This window comes from Tenrec ecaudatus, chromosome 17 (assembly GCF_050624435.1).
Source record: "Tenrec ecaudatus isolate mTenEca1 chromosome 17, mTenEca1.hap1, whole genome shotgun sequence".
Taxonomy (NCBI): Eukaryota; Metazoa; Chordata; class Mammalia; order Afrosoricida; family Tenrecidae; genus Tenrec; species Tenrec ecaudatus.
This window is the reverse complement of record NC_134546.1, coordinates 21,056,250-21,076,520: the sequence shown is the minus strand read 5'-3', so window position 1 is coordinate 21,076,520 and position 20,271 is coordinate 21,056,250. Positions and strand designations below refer to the sequence as shown.

Below are 20,271 nucleotides of genomic sequence, written 5' to 3'. Positions count from 1 at the left end.
AGCATTTAATTTTTGACATCTAATTTTCCTAGATCCATACTGAAGACATTCTAAGTTCTGATTACTAATTGATGTTTGCAGTTTGTTTTTCTTCTCATTTTAAATTGTGTCGCATTGACAAATGAAGGTCCCAACGCTTTGACCCCCACAGGCCTCCTCCATCAATGTCATAATGGTGGACTCTACTTTCAGAAGGCAGCTCTTCCTCAGTCCTTCCCATGTGAGGCGCTCATTTTTCGACCCTCACTCTGCTGCCATTCACGAAGCTTTCAGAATCTGACAATGTTTCGATGCTATGTAAAAGGTTTCGGGTGTCCAGTTCCTCACAAATGGACGGCCCATTGCTTCTTCCTTGTCTTTTCTTAGTCTGGAATGCTCTGCAGAAACCTTTTCCATTTTGGGTGACTCTGCTGGTGTTTAGATACCAGGAACATAGCTTCCAACAGCACAGCACCACATAAGCCAGCACAGTACGACAAACGGACAGACAAGTGGTGGGACGGAGGGGTGATGTAACTAAACACTGACTCCAGGAAAGGAAAATATCCTTCCCCAAACCCAACTTCAGAACACAATAAAGCCATTGTTGGATTTTAAATAAAACTTCTATTAAAACTTTGTCTGCTTTGAAGTCCATGGGGACTCATCCAATTTAGGAGCTGGTGCCTTTGGAAATAAAGAAAAATTAGACTTTTAATTATTTTCCCTGCCATTGACACTACCACTAGTCTTGGTTAATGTATCAAGTTTTTTGATGGAAGACTGAGGTAAACTAAATATGCCCCTTTTAAAGAAAAATCAACTCACCACAGAATCAAAAATGGAAAACAAAAAGCCACCTGGCTCCAGTGGGATTTGATTTCCTGCTCTGGCAGGAAGTCAGCTCGATTACGTTTCTGAAATTACATACTTAACGGGGCTGGCCCTGATCATCCATTCTGGCTCTCAGGAGCCTGGCATCAGTGATACAGAGTTTCCAGCTCCTTTGTGGTCCATTGTCAGGGCTTCAAGCTTTCCTGAAAACTCCACTGCCCCTGTTAGACCAGACCATTGTGTGTGTGTGTGTTTCTTGTCTCAGCCCTCGTCCACTCATCTGGGGAGTATAGGTGTTTCCTCGTCCATACCTTTGTGTTTTGAATTACACCATGGCATCTAAATAGACTTTGGATGCCTTCACTGGAAAGATTTAATCCCATGGGTGTCCTGTCCAGCAGGACATCAACAATGTGGACCTGAAAGAGGGACTGGGAATGAAGATGGGCAAGGGCGCGAGAAATGGAGGCAAGACAGGAATCTGATCAAGCCTAGTTTTATTGAGTTGAAAGCAGAGGTTTAAATAGCCAGCGGGGGGGCGGGGGGGCTGGCACCATTACATCACATGTAAAAGAAGGTACAGCTGAAGTAGCCAATAATCTTGCATCTCTAAATAAGGAAGAAATGGCGGGCAACTGATCAAACAGGTAAGTATGCTAGTGAAGCATTCCTGGTGAGCCTGGGGGGAGATGCCATCAGACATGTATTGACCAATGAGCATTGCAGCTGCTAGTGAAAGATCACCAATCCTAGCAAGGGTCAGGGCAGCCACTGCTGGCAGGAAAGGAACAAAGGGCAGAAAAACCTCTGGGCAGTTTGTATGGCGAGAGTAGATTCATGGCTAAAATCCAGGGTGGGGAGACACGCAGCTCCCGACACATGAGGATGAATTCCAAATTCTAACAGTCACATGAAACACAGGAGTAGAAAGCATTTGTCACTGGAGGGACTCTTGGGACAGATGAACTAGATGAACTCAATGTCTGTGCATTAAATACAAAGGATCTTGGTTTAGGAGTTTTGGGAAGGGGCGTATTTAAAATGTCCCACTTTGTGATATACATTTAAGAACACACACACACAGATAACATAAAAAAAGCTAAACACCAACTCAGTTTCCATTGAGTTGATTTTGACTCATGGTCCCCTCATGTTTCTGTGAATATAACTGTACCGGATTTTCAATGATTGTGACCTTCAGAAAGACACAACTGAGCCTTTCTTCTGAATTATCTTTGGGTGGGTTTGGGCTTCCCAGTCATGTACGTTCCTCAGAATTATTGCTATGTTGTTTAGACCATTGTTGCTGCTATTGTGTCCATTCATCTTGTGAGGGTCTTTCTCTTTTCAACTGACCCTCCAATTCACCAACCACGATGTTCTTCTCCAGGAACTGATTTCTCCTGTAAACACACCCAAACAGAAAACCTCATCATCTGCCTTTCTATGGACTGTTCTTTTGGCAAGTCAGATGTATTTGTTCTTTGGAAAGTTCACAATGTATTCAATATTCTTTATCAACACTGTCATCCACAGCCATTAGTTCTTCAGTCCGCCTCACTCCTCGTCCAGTGTTCGCCTGCATCAGAGGCCATTGGAAACTTCACAGCTGTGGTTGGTGCACTGTATTAGTCCTCAAAGTGGACTAATTAGTCCTCAAAGTGTGCTTTTGAACAACAAGGTCTTTTGTAGTTCCCCAATGAAATACATCTTTGGATTTTTTTTTGTTTGCTGCTTCCATGGGTGTTGTTTGTAGATATAAGTCAAAGGAAACCCTTAAAACTCTTACTTTCTCCATTGATCATGTGGCATATTGGTCCAACTGTGAGAATTTTTGTTTATATTGAAGTATAATCCATATAGAAGGCTGCAGTCTTCGATCTTTGTCACATTCCAACCCTGTTCCCTTTATTCTGGGTGTAATAGGGACAAACGTATATACCTAGAAGGTAGTTCTTACATACTTGCATGATTGTTTTGTTTGTATTTGGCACCTCCACCATTTACCTGTTCTATGCAGAACCTCTGTGTGGGTCTGATGAACCCTAACAGCCTACTAGGAAGTTCTTCTTGGGAAATAAAGCATTTTGGTTTTAGTAAAGGCATGTTATGTCTGTTAGATTCAGTCAAGCTTCTTCTGGGAATATCTTACACGAAACATTCACACACAGCAGGTGGTGATCACATTATCCCCTGAATTAGAGCAGTCCGGAAGGATGTAGACCTCAATTTGTTACCATTTTCTTACTGAGGAAGCATATAAAGTGTCTTTTCATAGTACTTCACACCACTCAGATGCCACACCTCCACTGTGTCTTAGTTATTTGTGGTCCTGAATTATCTCTCTCCTTGACTGTAAACATTTAGAGGTAGGGAAATTCATGACTTGGGGTGTGTGTGTCCTGAATGCTTCACACAATGTTTTGCAATCAGGTTCCTAACAATGCATACTACATGAAATCGCAGTGTTTCCTGAATAGGAAGGCAAGCAAGGAATAGCCTCCAAAATAACCCACTTCCATCCACTCCACTTGGACTCATAGCAACGCTATGGGCCAGGGTGCAACTCCCTGTGGGTTTTCAAGAATGTGACTTTGTACAGGAGTAGAAAGCCTTGTGATCTTTCTCTTCGCTGAGCAACTGGTAGTTTCAAACTGCTGACCTTGCGGTGTTGCGGTGATCATCCCAATAAGTAAACGCCATGTCACCAAGCCTCCTTAGAGGTCTCTCAATTCCCAGGGCAGAACTTTTTCAGCCTCTGAAATTCTGTTTTCGTAAAGGTAGAAACATTCCCACCAGTCTTCTCATTTCTGAAATCATATTAATTTGTTTCTGGAAAGAAATGTGTCCAAGGGGAAAACAGTTCCTGAGTTGGATATACTTTGGTTTAAGATTCAAAGCTATGATTTTAACTACTTTGGGCAGGCTTTGTAAAAAATTCTTCTTCTCATCCTCAATCTCAAAAAGTATACTCAACAGACATGAGTGAGCTGAGGAAGTTGTGCTTTGACAGCTTTGGGACAGCTGAGATATGGGATACAGAGCAGCTTAAAAAGGCATGTGTCCAAAACACATGGAGGGAAACGACAGATCAAAGGTGAGGAAAACAAGAGGAAAGTCTCTCATGATGAAATATTTTGTCAAGAGCAAACTTGGATGCAAAACTATATGTCAGATTAACCAGACTTGAGCCAGTGCATTTTGGCAAATGACTAAGATAATTTCGTCTGTGAAAAATTCCTAGAAATTTCAAGCTGTCAGGATCTCCAGCCTTCTGGTCTAATAGCCTCATTTTGTAGATGAAGAAATCGATGCCTAGAGAGGGCAGGGGTCTTCCCAGAACAAGTAGCAGAGCTGAAACTCAAATTGAGCTGTCGACTCGGAAGCACCCACACCTCACCCAGTACCAGTGCATATTTCTCTTGGTACTTGGGTTCACAAATGATTGCTTCACTCATCAATCTCATCTATCGTGTTATCCATTTTATCACATCAAAACCTTGAGGATCTGCGAGATGTGTGCTGTTCTAACAAGGTTCTCAGTGTGGAGACAGTACCATCCTGGTGTAGGTGAGCCATTGGTCAGGCACAGTTTAGTTGCCTCTCCCAACACACACACACACACACACACACACACACACACACACACACACACACACGCTCTACGTGGACACTTCACGGAATGTCAATGCAGAGAATGGTTTCGGAGTCCGATATAGGTTCTGGCTCTAGACTCTGACTTCTTCATACACTAGGCATGCCACCTTGATCAAGTCACGTCACTGCCTCGAGCTTTGATTTTTCCCATCTGTAAAATGAGGGAACCGGGCTGGTGGACATTAGAATGTCTGTGATTTTTTTTTTTTACCTATTTCTAACACTGCTTGTTTGTTTTTAATAACACAGTTATGGATACAAAAGAGAGAAAGATGCTTTCGGTGCTTAACCCCCACCATTGTGCATGTGTGCACACACACTCCTGCTGAGACTGGCTTACCGGACTGTGTTTAAGTAATTGATTGATTGGAGGAGATTGGCCCTTCTCTGGTGGGGCTTGATTATAAGTGAGCAAAACAGATGTTGTGAATTGGGTGATAGGATCCCAGATGCATTCTAGGGAGCAGGCCGGTGGGAAGGAAACGAACGATTTCATCCTGGGTCCCATGACAAATGAATAGTGGTTATGGGAAGGGATCGGCAGGACCACTTATGGTACTTAGTCTTATGAAGTGAATGACCAGATGTTGGTGGCAGCTGGCAAATCAATATCAAAGGTGATAGGTGAGCTAATGGCTCCTGTAGGGGACTCAGGAAGCAGAATAGAAATTCCTAGTTTCCCAACTAGGCACTGAAGTCACGACTCCTGGATTCCTGTGGAGTAGCTGGCTAAAGCCAGGTGAACGGGCTTGGTTTTAACCATCTGTCCAAAAGGGGCAATTAGTCTGAGAGTGGTAGAGCTGAAAGAGACATAAAACTCTCCATTCCACCACTTCCTTTTTACAGATGAAGACATTGAGGCCTTGAGGGATTAAATGACTTGCGTGAAGTCATACCAAAGAACCAGGGCTGGAATCCATGCTTTCTTACTCAAGAAGTGGCTTCACATTTTAGCGAAAATTGGTTCAGGTGTAAAAAGCAGAGACTGAGGAAGGAGGACACACTTCCATTTATCCTTTTTAAACACCCCACTCCCCCCACCCACCACCCCATCCCCGCCAAGTCGCAACATAGCTTGACATCCTTCAAAAGGTCTGCTGGTGCTTAGCTCTCTGTCTCCCTGCCATTGCGCAGTCTGAGAGCCAGCTAGATGGTGATGACCACCAGCGTCTCTTGGTTGTTCTGGGGGTGCTTTTGAGTCAGTTCTGACCCATAGCCATGCTACGGACGATAGCATGAAACACTGCCCCTCCCTGAGCAATTGTCACACTTCTGGTCATGTTTGCATCCTCTGTGGTGTAAGCCCGTCCTCATTGAATGGCCCCAACTACTTTGAGAATAGTTACTCAAGGTCCCTGACATATACTCCTATATTTAATCTGCCTCCCACGTCCCTGGGGTGGTCTCCATGTGAAGCCACGTTTCATTGGCGAAAAACCGGAGGCACAGAAGATTCAATAATTGACCCTAAGGTGCACAGCTGGTAAGTAGCAGGGTCGAGAGTTCCAGGTGTGCCCCCTGTCCCCTTACAGTGCTTCCGCAGATACCCAGAAGCCAAGTAGAGATTTTGATTTTTTTTTAAAGGAGGAAGAGACCCATTCTAGGCAACGTCTCTCTGAGAACACCAGGGTCAAGCAAGTGCCGCTCCTCCCAGGTTCCTCGCAGTAAATCTGAGGCCAAGGGAGCTCAATGGTGTGTGCAGTATCATGGGACCAAAGAGGGAAGAAGAGCCAACTGTCTAGTAGCTCAGAGATAAGAAAGGGCTTCCGTATCCACTCCCTGATTGACCATCAGGGCCGATTTTATCACGAATAGTCGTCGCGTTCGCATCATTGTCATCAGCACCCCAATTCTTAGGAGAATATCCTCTCGTACACACAAGGAAACCAAGACTCAAGTGATTAAGTACATTCCCCCCCAAACACATGCCTAATTGGTCTAGAGCTGGGTGGGATTCCAAGAATTCTCTAGTGATCATCCCCCTTCCCTCTTAATCCAAGGTTTTCCCTCACCCAACTGTTACTGAAGCTTCTGGCCTGCAAGCAGGCATGTAGCTCAACAGCGGGGAGCTTCCAGCAACCATCAAAAACCATTTTGTTGGCAGAAGAGTAATAGAGTCTGAGAAAAGCCAGAAAAATGTATTGAAGATCACTTGAGTCACTGAACCTTCAGAAGGTCTTTGAAACCCAGCCATGGATGTTTTTGCCAGCCTATTCCAGGAAAACATAGTCTGGATATTTGAGAATGTCCCTAAATGTTTAAAATATTACCATTTATTACCCACGGCTTTAAATAATAATAATGCTAATCATAATTTTCTGAAAATCTCAGGATTAGAAACTAGATTTTAGTAACAATTCTATAATCACTCTTTACCCATCCCTTGGCAAATTCAAACAAATCTCTGAGCCACAGTTTCTTCACCTCAGATGGTCTCCAAGACCCCTCACAACTCTGGTTCTAAGTTTGGGAAGTCCTGACTAATCCCTGAGAAGAAGAGACCCTGCCTGATGTCTCAAGATTGGTGGTGGTTGAGGGGTCTTTTGAGCCGGGTACAATCCCAAAGGATTGCCAGTGTATTTATTGATGCCAATTCTAGGACTCTGTATAAGGAGCTGTAATTTCTAATATGAAAGCCTCAAAGGGCATCTGTAAAATAATTGTCACATCTGCATGATGATTCTGGTCTTCATATGGTTCTTTACTGAAGACATCATCAGGCTTGTCAGGAATACATTGACATTTGAATATTACACCAGTGAAATCAATCCAGCCTCAACATGACTATGTCCTGGTGGCTTGGTGAATTGCGTGCTGGGTTTCTAACCATGAGGTTAGCAGTTCAAACCCACCAGTCACTCTGCAGGAGAAACATGAGACTTTCTGTTCCCATAAATATTTACATTCGGAGAAACCCACCGGGGCAGATCTATTCTGTCCTATAGGGTTGCTATGAATCAGAATTGATTCAATGGCAGCAAATGTGTTTTGATTTTTGTTGTTTTAATGTCAAATTGAGGAAGTGGGGGCTGGTGGTTCCGGGTCCCCAACTTTCAAGTTGGCCCAAGCCTGGGTTGATGATGCTTGGAAAAGCCATAGACAATGTGTGCCAAAGATCATCCAACCAGCAACACGGCCATAAACATTTTTTTTCGTCACCTTGGCCTGGCTTTCTCATCTGTTCAATGTAGAAATGATTGACCTCAAATGTCACTTGGGGCACTCCAAGAACAACATTCCTGTGATTGTCGACTAAAGTGGTAAGTTACGTGTTATAGTGCCGGGTTCATCGTACCCATCGCCAAGTCTAACCAGGCCTACAGCCATCAAGTTTATTGTGACCTGGGGACCCTATAGAGGAAAAAGTAGAGCTTCTCCATAAGGTCTCCAAGATCATAAACTGTTAGGGAAACAGACCACCTCATCTTTCTCCCATAGGGTGGCTGGTGGGCATGAACTGCTGTCCTTACAGCTAGCAGCCCGTGCTTTACCACAGCATCATCGTGGTTCCTTGGCCCACAGGGAGACCTCAGAAAATGTCAACATCAATCAGAATGAATATACTTCCCACAGGTCTTCCCTGAGGACCTCAGCTGGAGCTTGGGATGCTTGTAAACAAAACATTCAGTGCTGTCAGGGGCAAGCTTTAGAAAGGACAAATGAAGGACAGTGAGGTGGCATGGGATTCATGACAACATTCTCTCTCTCATTTTCACAACTCATCTTGCTTGTCCTCCTGCCATACTTTTTGCCCATATTTTCAGGTAGACAAAGATGGAGAGACACTGTCCAGCGGGCTCCGTGGACCTGCCATGGGCTGACTGCTCCTTTAGGGCCTTGTTATTCTGTGTGGTCAGCAAGAAACTGACCAACCTTGGGGCGTGGGGCACCTTGAGAATTAAAGTAGGCCACTGGGTCCCAATTTGAAGTTGACTCCAGGTGGCTAAGTCTAATGAGACTCTCCCAGAGTGACAGGGTCAGGATTTAGGACTCATAAAAGTTTTGCCTTAAGGAATTCTTCTGGATCCAAGGGCTCGTTTGGATTGAAATAAGACGGCTTTGAGTTTCTAAGCCTGTGAAAGAGGAGTCATATTTGTCCCAAATACACTAAGTCTCTGTATTACTTATTACTATTGTGGAGGGTGCTGAACTTTCCTCATACCCATTGACAAACCAAGCCTACTGCCATCAAGTCTCTTTTGACCCAGTGACTCTCATATAGGACAGAAGAGAACTTCTCCATGCATTTCCATGCTTAGTTCACAGCTCGGGCTAGGGAGATTCCCTTCTCTGCCTGAAGAGGCAGCTCTGCTAGTCTCACACACTTCTGGAGGCTAGATTTCCACCTCAGCCTCTGGCAGTCAAAGCAGGCGGTCACTGTCATCTCCTCTATATTCCAGCGACAGACTGAGCATCCTTCTGGGTAGGGTCACCACTGCTTCTCTGATCAGTTCCCGCGACCTTCTTCCAAATAGCTATATTTTATACTGGAGGATTGTCTTCCAGCTAACTGTTTATGGATTCCGTCTGTGAAATGTCACTCATGCCCTAGAAGGTTTGAGAAGACCCCTGCCGCAAAACATCTCCTGTTAGTAAGATGATTCTGACTCGTTGTCCTCACCGATGTGGTAGAATTGTGCTTTTTAAAGTTTTCAACTAGGATCTCTGGTGGTGCTGTGGGTTAGGCATGGGGCTGCGCACAGCAAGGTCATTTGTTCAAACCCACCAGTTGCTCTGGTAGAGAAAGATGAGGCTATCTTCTTTGTAAAGATTTAGTCCCCAGATAGGGTCAGAATCAACATGGTGGCAGTGAGTAGGGTTTTCAGGGGGGCATGTTTCAGAATTAGCCCCTTTTCCCCCCTGAGGTAGAGTCGAACCTTTCACCTTTTGGTTAGCAGCTAAATGCATAACTTTGCACCACTCAAGAACCCACCCATTTTGGGACAGTCACCTCTATAGCATACCTGCGCTTTTCTCTTACTTCAGATTCGTGAGGTAAATGAATTTTCCCATTAAGGATTCTATGGAGAATCAGCCTCCATGAGTGGCACAAGCCCTCCTTTAAGGGAAACAGCTCCTTTCTGGAGGCAGGCAAGCAACAGAGCTGACAGATGAGCCCTATAGAATCACCTACCTTCAGAGATGGGGACACCGTAGGCTGTGCACGCTCAATTTCATTCATTTCTCAAATGCAAAAAACCACACAGAGAAGCAGCATGATCCTGCTCAGCTTCCTCAGCTGTTTTGCATACCTCCAGCCTCCTGGTTCTGCCAAGCACCATTCCCTTCATAGCACTTGACATTTCTCTCAGCAGGTGAACCATTTCCAGAACATTCCATGGCCTTATCTTTCTTCCATGATGGAAATGACATGAAGACACATGGTGATGCTTTAGACCACATGATCAGCAGGTCCTGCAAAAGCTAGCTTTTCTTTTTACGTTTTATTGGCACATAATCCATATATCATATAATTCAGTAGTTTAAGCAAGTCAGGAAGAATTGCGAAATCATTACCACAATCAAATTTTAGAAGATTTTACTTTTTTTTTCAGGGTTGACTCACTTTTAAAATGAGTTGTGTAATTACAATCACCTTTAGCGCTTTCCACCCCATCTCTGCATACATTGCTTGCTCCTCAAATCCCCTCATCCTCCCTCTCTCCCACCCCTGCCCTTACAGCCCCAATAAAAACTCTTGAATCAGTCCTAATCTCTGTGCATCTACTCCTTCTGGGCTTCACAAACTGGAAAACCCAACAGAAACAATAAAACACAAAATAAAGTGGTTAAGACAAAACAATCATAATATAAAGATAAAAATGCAAATAATGAGTAAGAAAGGAAAGACCACAATCAGTATGTAAGCGGCCAGGGAAGAAAATTTCATGGAACAAGGAGGAAATAACTTGCACCTAGAACAAAGTCAGGTTGGGTCACGAGGGCGGTCAGCTGACACAGTATCAAGTTCAATCAGCATAATCAAGATTTCAGTGGCCTCTGTCGGATAGTGAAGTTGTTAGTGACCCTTGCCTGTGACTAGAGGGGATCTGCCAGGGGCTAGTCTGCAGATGGATTATGGGCTCGCACTGTTCTCCATACACTTCTACAAATTGGGTGTTTGTAAGTTATGCTCTGATACTTTTTCTTTCATCACATTCGGATTCTGTTATTGTCACCTTTGGATCACACAAGCTGGTGTGCTTCTTCCATGTGGGCTTAGTTGACTCCTCCTTTAGATGGCTGCTTGTTTGAACACAAGCCTTTAAGACTTTAGGCACTGTTCCAATTGATGCCTAGGTCCCCTCTGAAATGCTCTCTTTTCTTAATGGCTGTTTTTCAGTGACTAGATTCTCCTGGGCCAGAATGGGTCCATTGGGTAAGGTTGAGAGCTGTCTGAAGGTCACAGTTACTTTGAAAAAATGGGTTTGACATGGAGAAAGTAAGGCCTGCTCCCTTAGAATGGGGGTGGGCTGGGAACCTTTGCAGATCTGGCAAATATGTAGACTTTTGATCCAATAATAACTCTTAATAGTTTTTCATACATTTCTCAACTTAATCTCTTGGCACTGGATTGAGAATCTGAAGCAGTGGCGAAATGACAAGTGCTTGAATCTTAGTATCATCCCTCTAGCCTTTTGGTTCTACCGCAGGTTGTTCTTTGGTCTTTGGGCAAGCAATTCAGACTTTTGGGCCTCCATTTCCTCATCTGTTCACTTCTCAGTGACATCTGTGTACTGAATACGGTACAGACGCAGACCAGACTAGCACTGCCTCTGACAGATGGTGGGGCTCAATAAATGTTAGTTTCCTAGCCCTCCCTTGAACCTGGCTCTCTCTTGCCTTTCCTTTACCTTCAAACTATTTACAGCTAACACGGAATTGAAGTGTTCGGTCCCTCTGAGTCCAGTCTGTAGAATAGATTCAACAGTTCCTACGTCACAAAGACTGAGCCAGAGGAGGGTTAATGAGGTATAGAGGTCTAGCACTTCAGAAAAGGCCCAAGGAAATGAAATTCAACTCAGGGAAGATGAGTTCCAAGTGTTATTGCCCAAAAGGCATTGGAGTGAGCTTAGGAAAGAGAAGTCTGTGTCCTGATGTTTTATAAGAAATTCAATAAGAATGTAGAAAAGCCCAATTCAATTTCACCAAAATGAACTGTAATGTTAACTCCATTCCTGCTTAAAGTTAGTGAATACAACATTGACAGCTCACGGGAGGCTGCCTGGGAGCAAGAATCTCTAGACCAGCTCATTTGATAATGGGGTATTTGCATAGTCAGCTTCTCCAGGCAGGGTCTGGCTTAAACCACAGCCAACTGCCAGTCTCTCCAGAATTTAAAGATCATGGGTGCTCGTGTCTAGGATTGTGTATTCTGTCATCTGTTTGTCTAATATGCACACAGAACACACTTGCCAAGCACTGTCTCAGCTGGCCCACCACACGTTTCTCCCCAAACAGATGCTGTGTTGATTCCCACTCATGGAGTCCCCATGTGTGCGGAACGGAACGACTCAATAGGGTTTTCCACAACGTGATATTCTGGAAACACATCAACAGATCTGTCTCCAGAGGCCCCTCGGACTAGGTTTGAAACGCCAGCTTTCCAGCTGGGAGTTGAGAGCTTAGCCATTAGTGTTACAGACTTCCTTGGGTAAAAGTCAGGATGGATCATGATTACTGACATCGGAGACTGGGGAAAGGCAGCCGGATCAATGTCAAAGTGAAGGTGGGGGCGGCCAGTAGCTTTCTTTCTCCCCTCTGGCTTGATCATTTAATAACACGGACAGGGCTTGATTCTCTCTGAAAGAGTTGTGGCTAATGGTTAAAACTTTCTTCATAAGGACCAAGCTATCAGATGAGCTTTCTCCCTGTATTCTACTGTCCAAACCAGGTGCCTGGCACACAAGTATTGAATGCCGCCCCGGCAATTGGTGCACACCAACTCATTGCGGCAGCTCGACCCCGGAGGCAGATGGAAAGTGTCCAGGGCTGATAAAATATGTAGACAGCCAGTGGCATGTCAACTCAGACAAGGGGAGATCTACCCATTTCAGCTTGCCATTATAAAGGTGAATTGTTTGAACCAAGAAAGGGCAAGTGGTATTAACCCCAGGACCAGAGGAAGACAGCTCCCGGAGAGCAACAGGAACCGTAAATCTCTACCAGCTGAGAAGCAGAAAGATATGTAATAGAAGTGTAATTGAAGGATTTTTTTTTCTTCTCCCTTAAACTTAGAAAGTTTGGCTAGTGTCCACGGAATTATTTCACTCCCACTCCAGGGCAGGGCTGGCTGCCTATGGGTAAGACTGAAGGACCTGTTACCTGCACTAAGCATGGTCCTACTTCTGTACCGCATTCTGACATTTCTCTGCCTGCCTTCCACCCAGAGGGGCAGGTAGGCTAGCCCCAGAAGCAGCTGTTAAAATGCACAAATGTTAATTGGGAGTTAGCATCGGTGAGCACCTCCGCACAGACTGAATTATCATATTGGCTATTACCCTTCCATGATCAAGGACTTGGGAATTCTTTTCTTAAGTCAAATCAAGAAGGATTTTTAGAAAACATCTGGTCTAGGTCTCTTTTTAAGTTTTAGGATAGAGGGTAAGTGGCTTGTTCAAGGTCACTAGCGTTAGTAGCTGGGCTGGAGGTGGGAACCGGGTATCACTCTGGTACCAGCTTTTAGAATCATCTCGTCTAAATTCCGTGCTTTGCCGGTAGGGAAACCAAGTTCTGCACATGAGAAGCGACTGACTAAACCTGAATTCCAACCTCACTCCCAGGGTGCCAGATCAGTGTTCTGTCCTCTTTATCATGTAGATACCCTTTCTTCATCACCCCACAGTTGAGTCAAGAAGATGAAGTTCAGGTGGCTGAATAGTCTCATGTGTGTGCATGTGCTTACGTGCGTGTGCGTGCACACACACGCCTATTACCATTGAATCTATTCTAAATCAAGACAAGTCCCCATTTGTCAAAATATAAAGAACTTTGTTCCATAGTGTTTTCTGTAGCCGATTTGGGAGAAGTAGATTGCCGGGTCTTTCTTCCGAGGTGCCAGTGGTGCCTGTTTGGCTGGCAGTTGAGCATGCATTTGCACCATTTGCACCATCCAAGGACTCCAAATTTGGGTGCATAGTGCACAAGCATTGGGAGCCTTCTTTGTGCAATGCACTTCAGTCATTCAAGAAACCATTTTGTACCATGTTGTTGTCAATTTTCACTTGAGCGAAGGTTAACCGAGCCTGTTAGTCTCCGTTGCATGGCCAATGCAGATTTTATTTGGGGTCTGTAGCAATCCCTTCAACGTAGCAGCAATCTTCTCACTTCCTCTGCATGTTTCCACTTGCATTCCTCCTTTTGCCTGTGCCTTCCTACCTTCTGGGCTTTTTTGTGGAGTAAATGTTGTCCTTTGGGTCTCCTGTAGTTGATGATTCTGAGGAGTGTGTTGTTGTTCATGTTACAGGCCTATCGATTGTGTGTTGTTAGGTGACGCGTAAGGGTGAAATCCATTTTTGGTTTGAAGGGTATGTAAGGGCCATAGTCTTGGGGATTCCGCCAGTCTCCATCTGACCAGTGAGCCAGCATCTTTTACAATCTCTCTCCCATGCTGTCCAAGAGTGTCTAGTGTGATCCCAGTGAGAAGAGGAAGTACTGATGACTGGGCATCATCTAATTCCTCTCGTCTCCAGGAATGGAAGGTCTAAAGTTGCATGATTCGATTTTGTCTTTTGGATCGATTTCCTTCCCTTTTCTTGTCTCTGAATGCTTTTAAGATCCCAGTCACCACTCAACAAAGTAAGATATAGAACATTGTCTTTGTGGACTATGCTATGTATGCTGCTTGAGCTAGAAGCACCTCGAAGAATATAATACTAAGACCTCACCTCCAGTGATGGTCTCTCAAGGTATTTGGTTGCAGTTAAGAAGTTTTCAAAACATTGCCCTCCACCTACTATATTATATTCATGGTTATGTTTACAACACATGCAAGTTCATATATAGAAAGATCCTCTGCCAAACCTCTACGTACTCATGGGGGTAGCTCGTAGTCACCTTTCCACACCTGTTCACCTTCATGTCTTCTCAGGTGTCCCATTCCTAGAGTCTTGTTTATTCTTACTGGATTTTATATGCAGTAGTGCTTATCTTTGTTGCCTTTAACTTCTGTATACTTCTGGTGTTTTCCCTTGCCTGCATTAGATCATGTTTCCCTCTCCCTCATTGTATAGTACCTTTCTCTTCACTCAACTTATCCTTTTACATTATAGTTAGTGATGTTCCCTCCCCTTTCCTCCCATGTCATCATGAACCTCTACTTGACCTTTTTATAATTGCGATATCATGCATTATTAGCCTTTTTCATGATTGACTGATTTAACTCAGCATACTGTCCTCTAGGCTCAGCCTTGTTATGAGCTATTTCCTGGATCCATTGCTATTTTTTAGTGTTGTCGAGTATTCCATTGCATGGAGTTTGTTGTGGTGGGCATTTAGGTTGTTACCATTTTTTTGCTATTGTGATGAGCTAGTAAAAGAGCAGTACTACAAATCATAGAAACGATATTAAATGAAAATATTAAGCTATGAAGCTATTGCTTCCTGACATATCCTCCATCTAGGCCCATATCCTTCTGTAGGCTCTGGTTCCTTCTCCTTAACGCCTCTCTGAGGGATTCTACACTCTCTGATTTACACATCACATCAAAATGGTAGCTTGGGCATCCTCTAGGGACTCAATTAATTTTCCCTTTAAATGTTTGAGTTTGGGGAACAAGAAAACGTTTAAAGTGGCAATATCGGGGCTGTAGTTAGATGGATTTAAGCTCCTGTATGAAATTCTGGTAAGACAGTTCTTGCAACCCTTAAGAATGAGCTGATGCATTATCATAATGAAAAAAATTCTCAGCACAACTTTCTTGGCATTTTATCACCAATGTTGTTTCCTAATTTCTTAAAGCTTCTTCTTTTCAATTTTTAAAAATTTTTAATAGATCATGTTATTGGGGGCTCTTATAACAATCCATAATCCATTGTATCAAGCACATTTGTACATTTACTTTCTACTTGAGCCCTTGGTATCAGCTCTTCTTTTTTTCCCTCTCTCCCTCATGAACCCTTGATAAATTACAAATTATTCTTATATTCATATCTTTTACCATCCACTGTCTCCCTTCACCCATGTTTCTACTGTTCATCACCTGGGGGTGGGGTGGGATGCGTATATGTTGATCATTGTAATTGGTTCCCCCTTTCTCCCCACTTTCCCCCTACTCTCATGCTATCATACTCCCATCACTCTTCCTGAGGGATTTATCTGTCCTGAATTCAGTGTGTCTAGAGCTCTTATCTACACCAGTGTACTTGCTCTGGGCTAGCTGGATTTGTAAGTTAGAACTGGGGTCATGATAGTGGGAGGGTGGGCATTAAAGAACTAGAGGATTGTTGCATGTTTTATTGATGCTATACTGCACCCTAGCTGATTCATCCCTTCCTTGTGACCCTTCTGTAAGGGAATGTTCAATTGTTCACAGGTGGGCTTTGGATCTGTGCTCTGAGGCACACCCCCCACACTACCTCGTTTGCATCAATATGATTGTCTGGGGTCTTCTGGTGCCTGATACCCGATCCTGCTGAAACCTTGTGATCACACAGCTGGTGTGCTTCTTCTATGTAGGCTTTGTTGTTTCCCTGCTAGTTTGTTTAATTTCAAGCCTTTAATGCCCCAGCTACTCGATCTTTTAATAGTCAGGCATCATCAGTAAGACTTCTTAATAAGCCCCTGTGATGGTCCTGTATCCTTTGAGAAAATCTGTCGAGATTACTCCTTTGGAATTCCAAAAATCAGTCATTGACATAACCTTCGAATTGTCACTACCTTCTGTACCTTGAGTTTGACTGGCCCAGCAGATTCTCTAGATGCATTGTTTTGTGTTTTTTTTTTTGAGGCATCGTAGCCAGATTGGTCTGAGAAACAAAAAGCCTGTACTTTGAAACCGCCAGGCACCTGCTCTGAGTCACCGCTAACACAATGGCTGAGTTTGCTCTTGGTCACCAGACTAAGGCCAGCGCATTACTGAGAGAACTTGCCTCAGCTATCCACTAATGGCAGACACACGTTCAAGTACCGTTTGCTGGGAATAAGCAAGTGCGGGTGTGAACTGGAACCCTAATATGAACACTTTATGACTTACTTTCATATCTCTACATGCCACAGGGCTTACCTTTCTAGCATCTATACTAGTAGTGAGATTCCTGGATCATCTTCAATTTCTATTTCCAGCTTTTAAAGACAGCACCATTCTGATTTCCACGGAGGCCACATCATTTCACAGTCCCACCTGGAGTGAATGAGCACCCACACTCTTGACAATGTTTGTTCTTTAATGCTGGGGTGGCATGGTAGCTCATTGTCATATTGCTGTTTTGGTTTACATCCCTGTAATGGTAAATGATTGCAAGCATCTTCAGGTGTCCTTTGGATGCCTGACTGTCTTTTTGGGGTACGTATCAATTGATCTCCTTTCTCCGTTTGTTAATGGAATTGCTTGTCTTTTTGTGGTTAAAATGCTGGAATTTCCTATCTTTTTTTGGTATTAGCCCAGGTCAGTCACTTTGACAGACAAGGAGTAAGAAAGGGGAAACGGGGAGTGGTGGGTATATCAGAAAGGTAGATAAAGCATGGGAGGATTTGGTGTAAGAAAATCCCAGGAGAAGGCATTACAATGTGCCAGGGCATGACCGCTTCCTGATTATTTTTTCTTCTCAGCCATTGCCTCGATCCTTCCTCCTTCACTCCCTCCCCAAGTCAGAGTAAAGCCTGATTAACCAGCACCACCCTGGCCCTCTTCCCTAGGGGAAATTTGCAGGGCTGGTGAAGTAGGGCTCTGAGCAAAAGTCTTGTTTCCTTTGGCGCTTCTTTCCTAAATCCAATCAGACAGGCTCTGAATGTTGTGAGCATTCACTGTGGACCAGTATCACATATGTAGATAATACATTATTTCTCACAGGAAGCTTGAGAGATGGATATTATCATTCCTGTGTTGAAAGACACACACACACACACACACACACACACACTGAAACAAACCCATTGCAGAGAGTCTAGAGTGCAGGGTAGAGCTGCTCCTCAGAGTATCCAACACGTGACATTTTTTGAAAGCTACCTGTCACATCTTCTCTCTCCAACAGAGCGACTGGTGGGGTGAACCTGCAAATCCTACTGCTGGCAGTCGAATGCTTATCTACGGTGCCCCAAAGGCTACTCGTTGACCTCTTTTATAGGCAGGGAGATTTAGGGTGTGAAAGATGAAGGAGAGGGAATGGAAATATACCTATGAATATATGTATGGGATTAATGGATGATATCTGTACATGTGTATATACCTTTGCTGAACATATATCCAGGAATGTGGTAGGACCATCCAGGGGCAGAGTTAGGAAAGCTTCTTAGACGTAAACAAATACATTGAGGGCTAGACCAGGGGAAGATGGACTAAAGCAGGCATCCTCAAACTGCAGCCCGCGGGCCACATGCGGCCTGCCAAGGACGTTTATCCGGCTTGCCTGGTGTTATCGCCCCATTTGTTTTTTACTTCAAAATAAGATAGGTGCAGTGTGCATAGGTATTTGTTCATAGTTTTAATTTTAAACTATCGTCTGACCCTCCAATGGGTCTGAGGGACAGTGAACTGGCCCCCTGTTTAAAAAGTTTGAGGACCCCTGGACTACAATCTCGGGAGACAACAAGGTCACTTGGCTTTAATAGAGTTCACAAAGACAATGCTCTCCATCCTACTTACTTGCGTGGGGCCCCATAGCTGGTAAATGGCAGAGCCGGTTCAGAATCAGGGCTACCAGGTTGCAAAGGTGACCTCAGCCAATCTCCATGGCCACCAAGTAACCTCATAGAATGTGGAGTTTCTCATGATCCAAATTTTAGCTTATTTTCCTTTTTTTTAACCAGACTTCTCTGAAGACAGTTCTTATAATCTGAGTTTTTTTTAAACAGCTTTATTAGCACTTCAACCACGTCATACAATTCAATAATTAAATCATATCAAAAAGAGTTGTATAATTATCTTCACATTCAATTCTAGAACATTTTCTTCTTACTTGTACTCATTGATATTCATGTAATTTTTTTCTAATTGTGGCAAAAATATACATAACAAAACATTCTCCAATTCTATAACTTTACATGTATAATTAACTGTTGATGATGCACTTCATGTTATATTACTATTACTGATATCTTTTTCCAAATTATGCCACCACCATTGACATAAACTCAGTGTCCCCTAAGCAACAATTCCTTCTCCTTCACCCATGGTAACCCTAGGTCAAGTTTGGTTTCTTTCTTTTTTTTTTTCACATTTTATTAGGGGCTCATACAACTCATCATAATCCATACATATACATACATCAATTGTAAAAAGCACATCTGTACATTCTTTGCCCTAATCATTTTCAAAGCATTTGCTCTCCACTTAAACCCTTTGCATCAGGTCCTCTTTTTTTGTTGTTTGAGTTTTTTTAAAAAGCCATGTCTTACTCAGTCACGATGGAGATCAGCACTTAGTGGAACTGACAACTTGCATGCAGCTACAGGGTGGAGGTTGTGGATGGGGTGATGGTTCACCACTTGAAGTAAGGGGATGTGTGGGAAAGCTGGATTGCCAGGTTGGGGGGGGGGGGTCGAGTTTGCTCCACTGACCTTGGGTATCATTGCAGGTCTGGAATGCAGTTTTGACTTCCCCTGTGAGCTCGAGTATTCCCCCCCACTGCATGATGCCAAGAACCACAGCTGGTCCTGGCGCCGTGTGCCCTCGGAGGAGGCCTCCCGGTTGGACCTTTTGAATGGGCCTGAGGCAGAGCACTCCAAGGAGATGCCCAGAGGTAAGAGCACAGGGCACTGATGACTATCATGGCCGCCTGCTTCTGTTTGGCCTTTTAAGGTTGTCCCACCCTAACTCTGCCATGTCCTTTTGACCCCTGCTTTAATATAGGTGTCTTTTCATGTCCTCCAGAGTCACTTTAGGAAGGGGAGGAGGCAAGTCCAATGTCAAGATCAGACTGATCCTTTTTTTTTTTTTTTACTAAGAAACAGACATTGGATTTCATATTCTCTTCCATGCAGCTTTCTCAATGTCAGATGTGACATAAAGTGATGAAATGCTTGTCCGTTTGGAGTTGGGTTGACAGATAAAACACAGGACATCCAATTAAATGTGAATTTCTGATAAATAGCAAATAATTTTCTGGTGCATATATGAAATATTTGGGACATAATTATGCCAATATTATACAAATTATACTAAAAAAAGATCTAAGTTAGTTTGGTATGCTAGCTATGTTTTTATTTCCTAAATATTGTAAGCCTCGTTTAGGCGGCATGATAGGACTGGATTAAATTCAAGACCATGTGTCAATCTTCCGACTGAGTATTTGGTTTGTGTTACATGTCTAGTAGTCTTGAGTTGTTTATAAACATCCCAGACTGAATGATCAGGGACTGGGAAAGGTAAGCTGTGGAGAAATAGCATGTTCTTGGTAAATATTTATTGAGTTTCTATCAGGCACCAAAAGCCACCGTCCAGTTTCAAGTCTCAAATCAAAACTAGTGCTTCCAACGCCTTGACTTGAAAACTCTGCTGACTTAGAATTGGCTTCCTATAATCCTGAGTCTTAGTGAGAAATAGTCACTGAAGTGATCATGAGCTTACTGCACATTCAGAATGAACCTTCAGTTTGCAAAGATGTGCGCCTGTACTGTCTCGTTGGACTTCAATTCCATGAGAG

General features: G+C 43.6%; 1 protein-coding gene across 1 annotated transcript in view; it reads left to right on the top strand.

The window, feature by feature from the left end:
* ALK (ALK receptor tyrosine kinase) overlaps positions 1-20,271 on the top strand; it is an 897,834-nt gene that overhangs the window by 245,543 nt on the left and 632,020 nt on the right. The window contains exon 3 of the mRNA XM_075536070.1: positions 19,204-19,368. Coding sequence (XP_075392185.1) covers positions 19,204-19,368 — 165 coding nt within the window. The remainder of the gene's footprint in view (positions 1-19,203; positions 19,369-20,271) is intronic.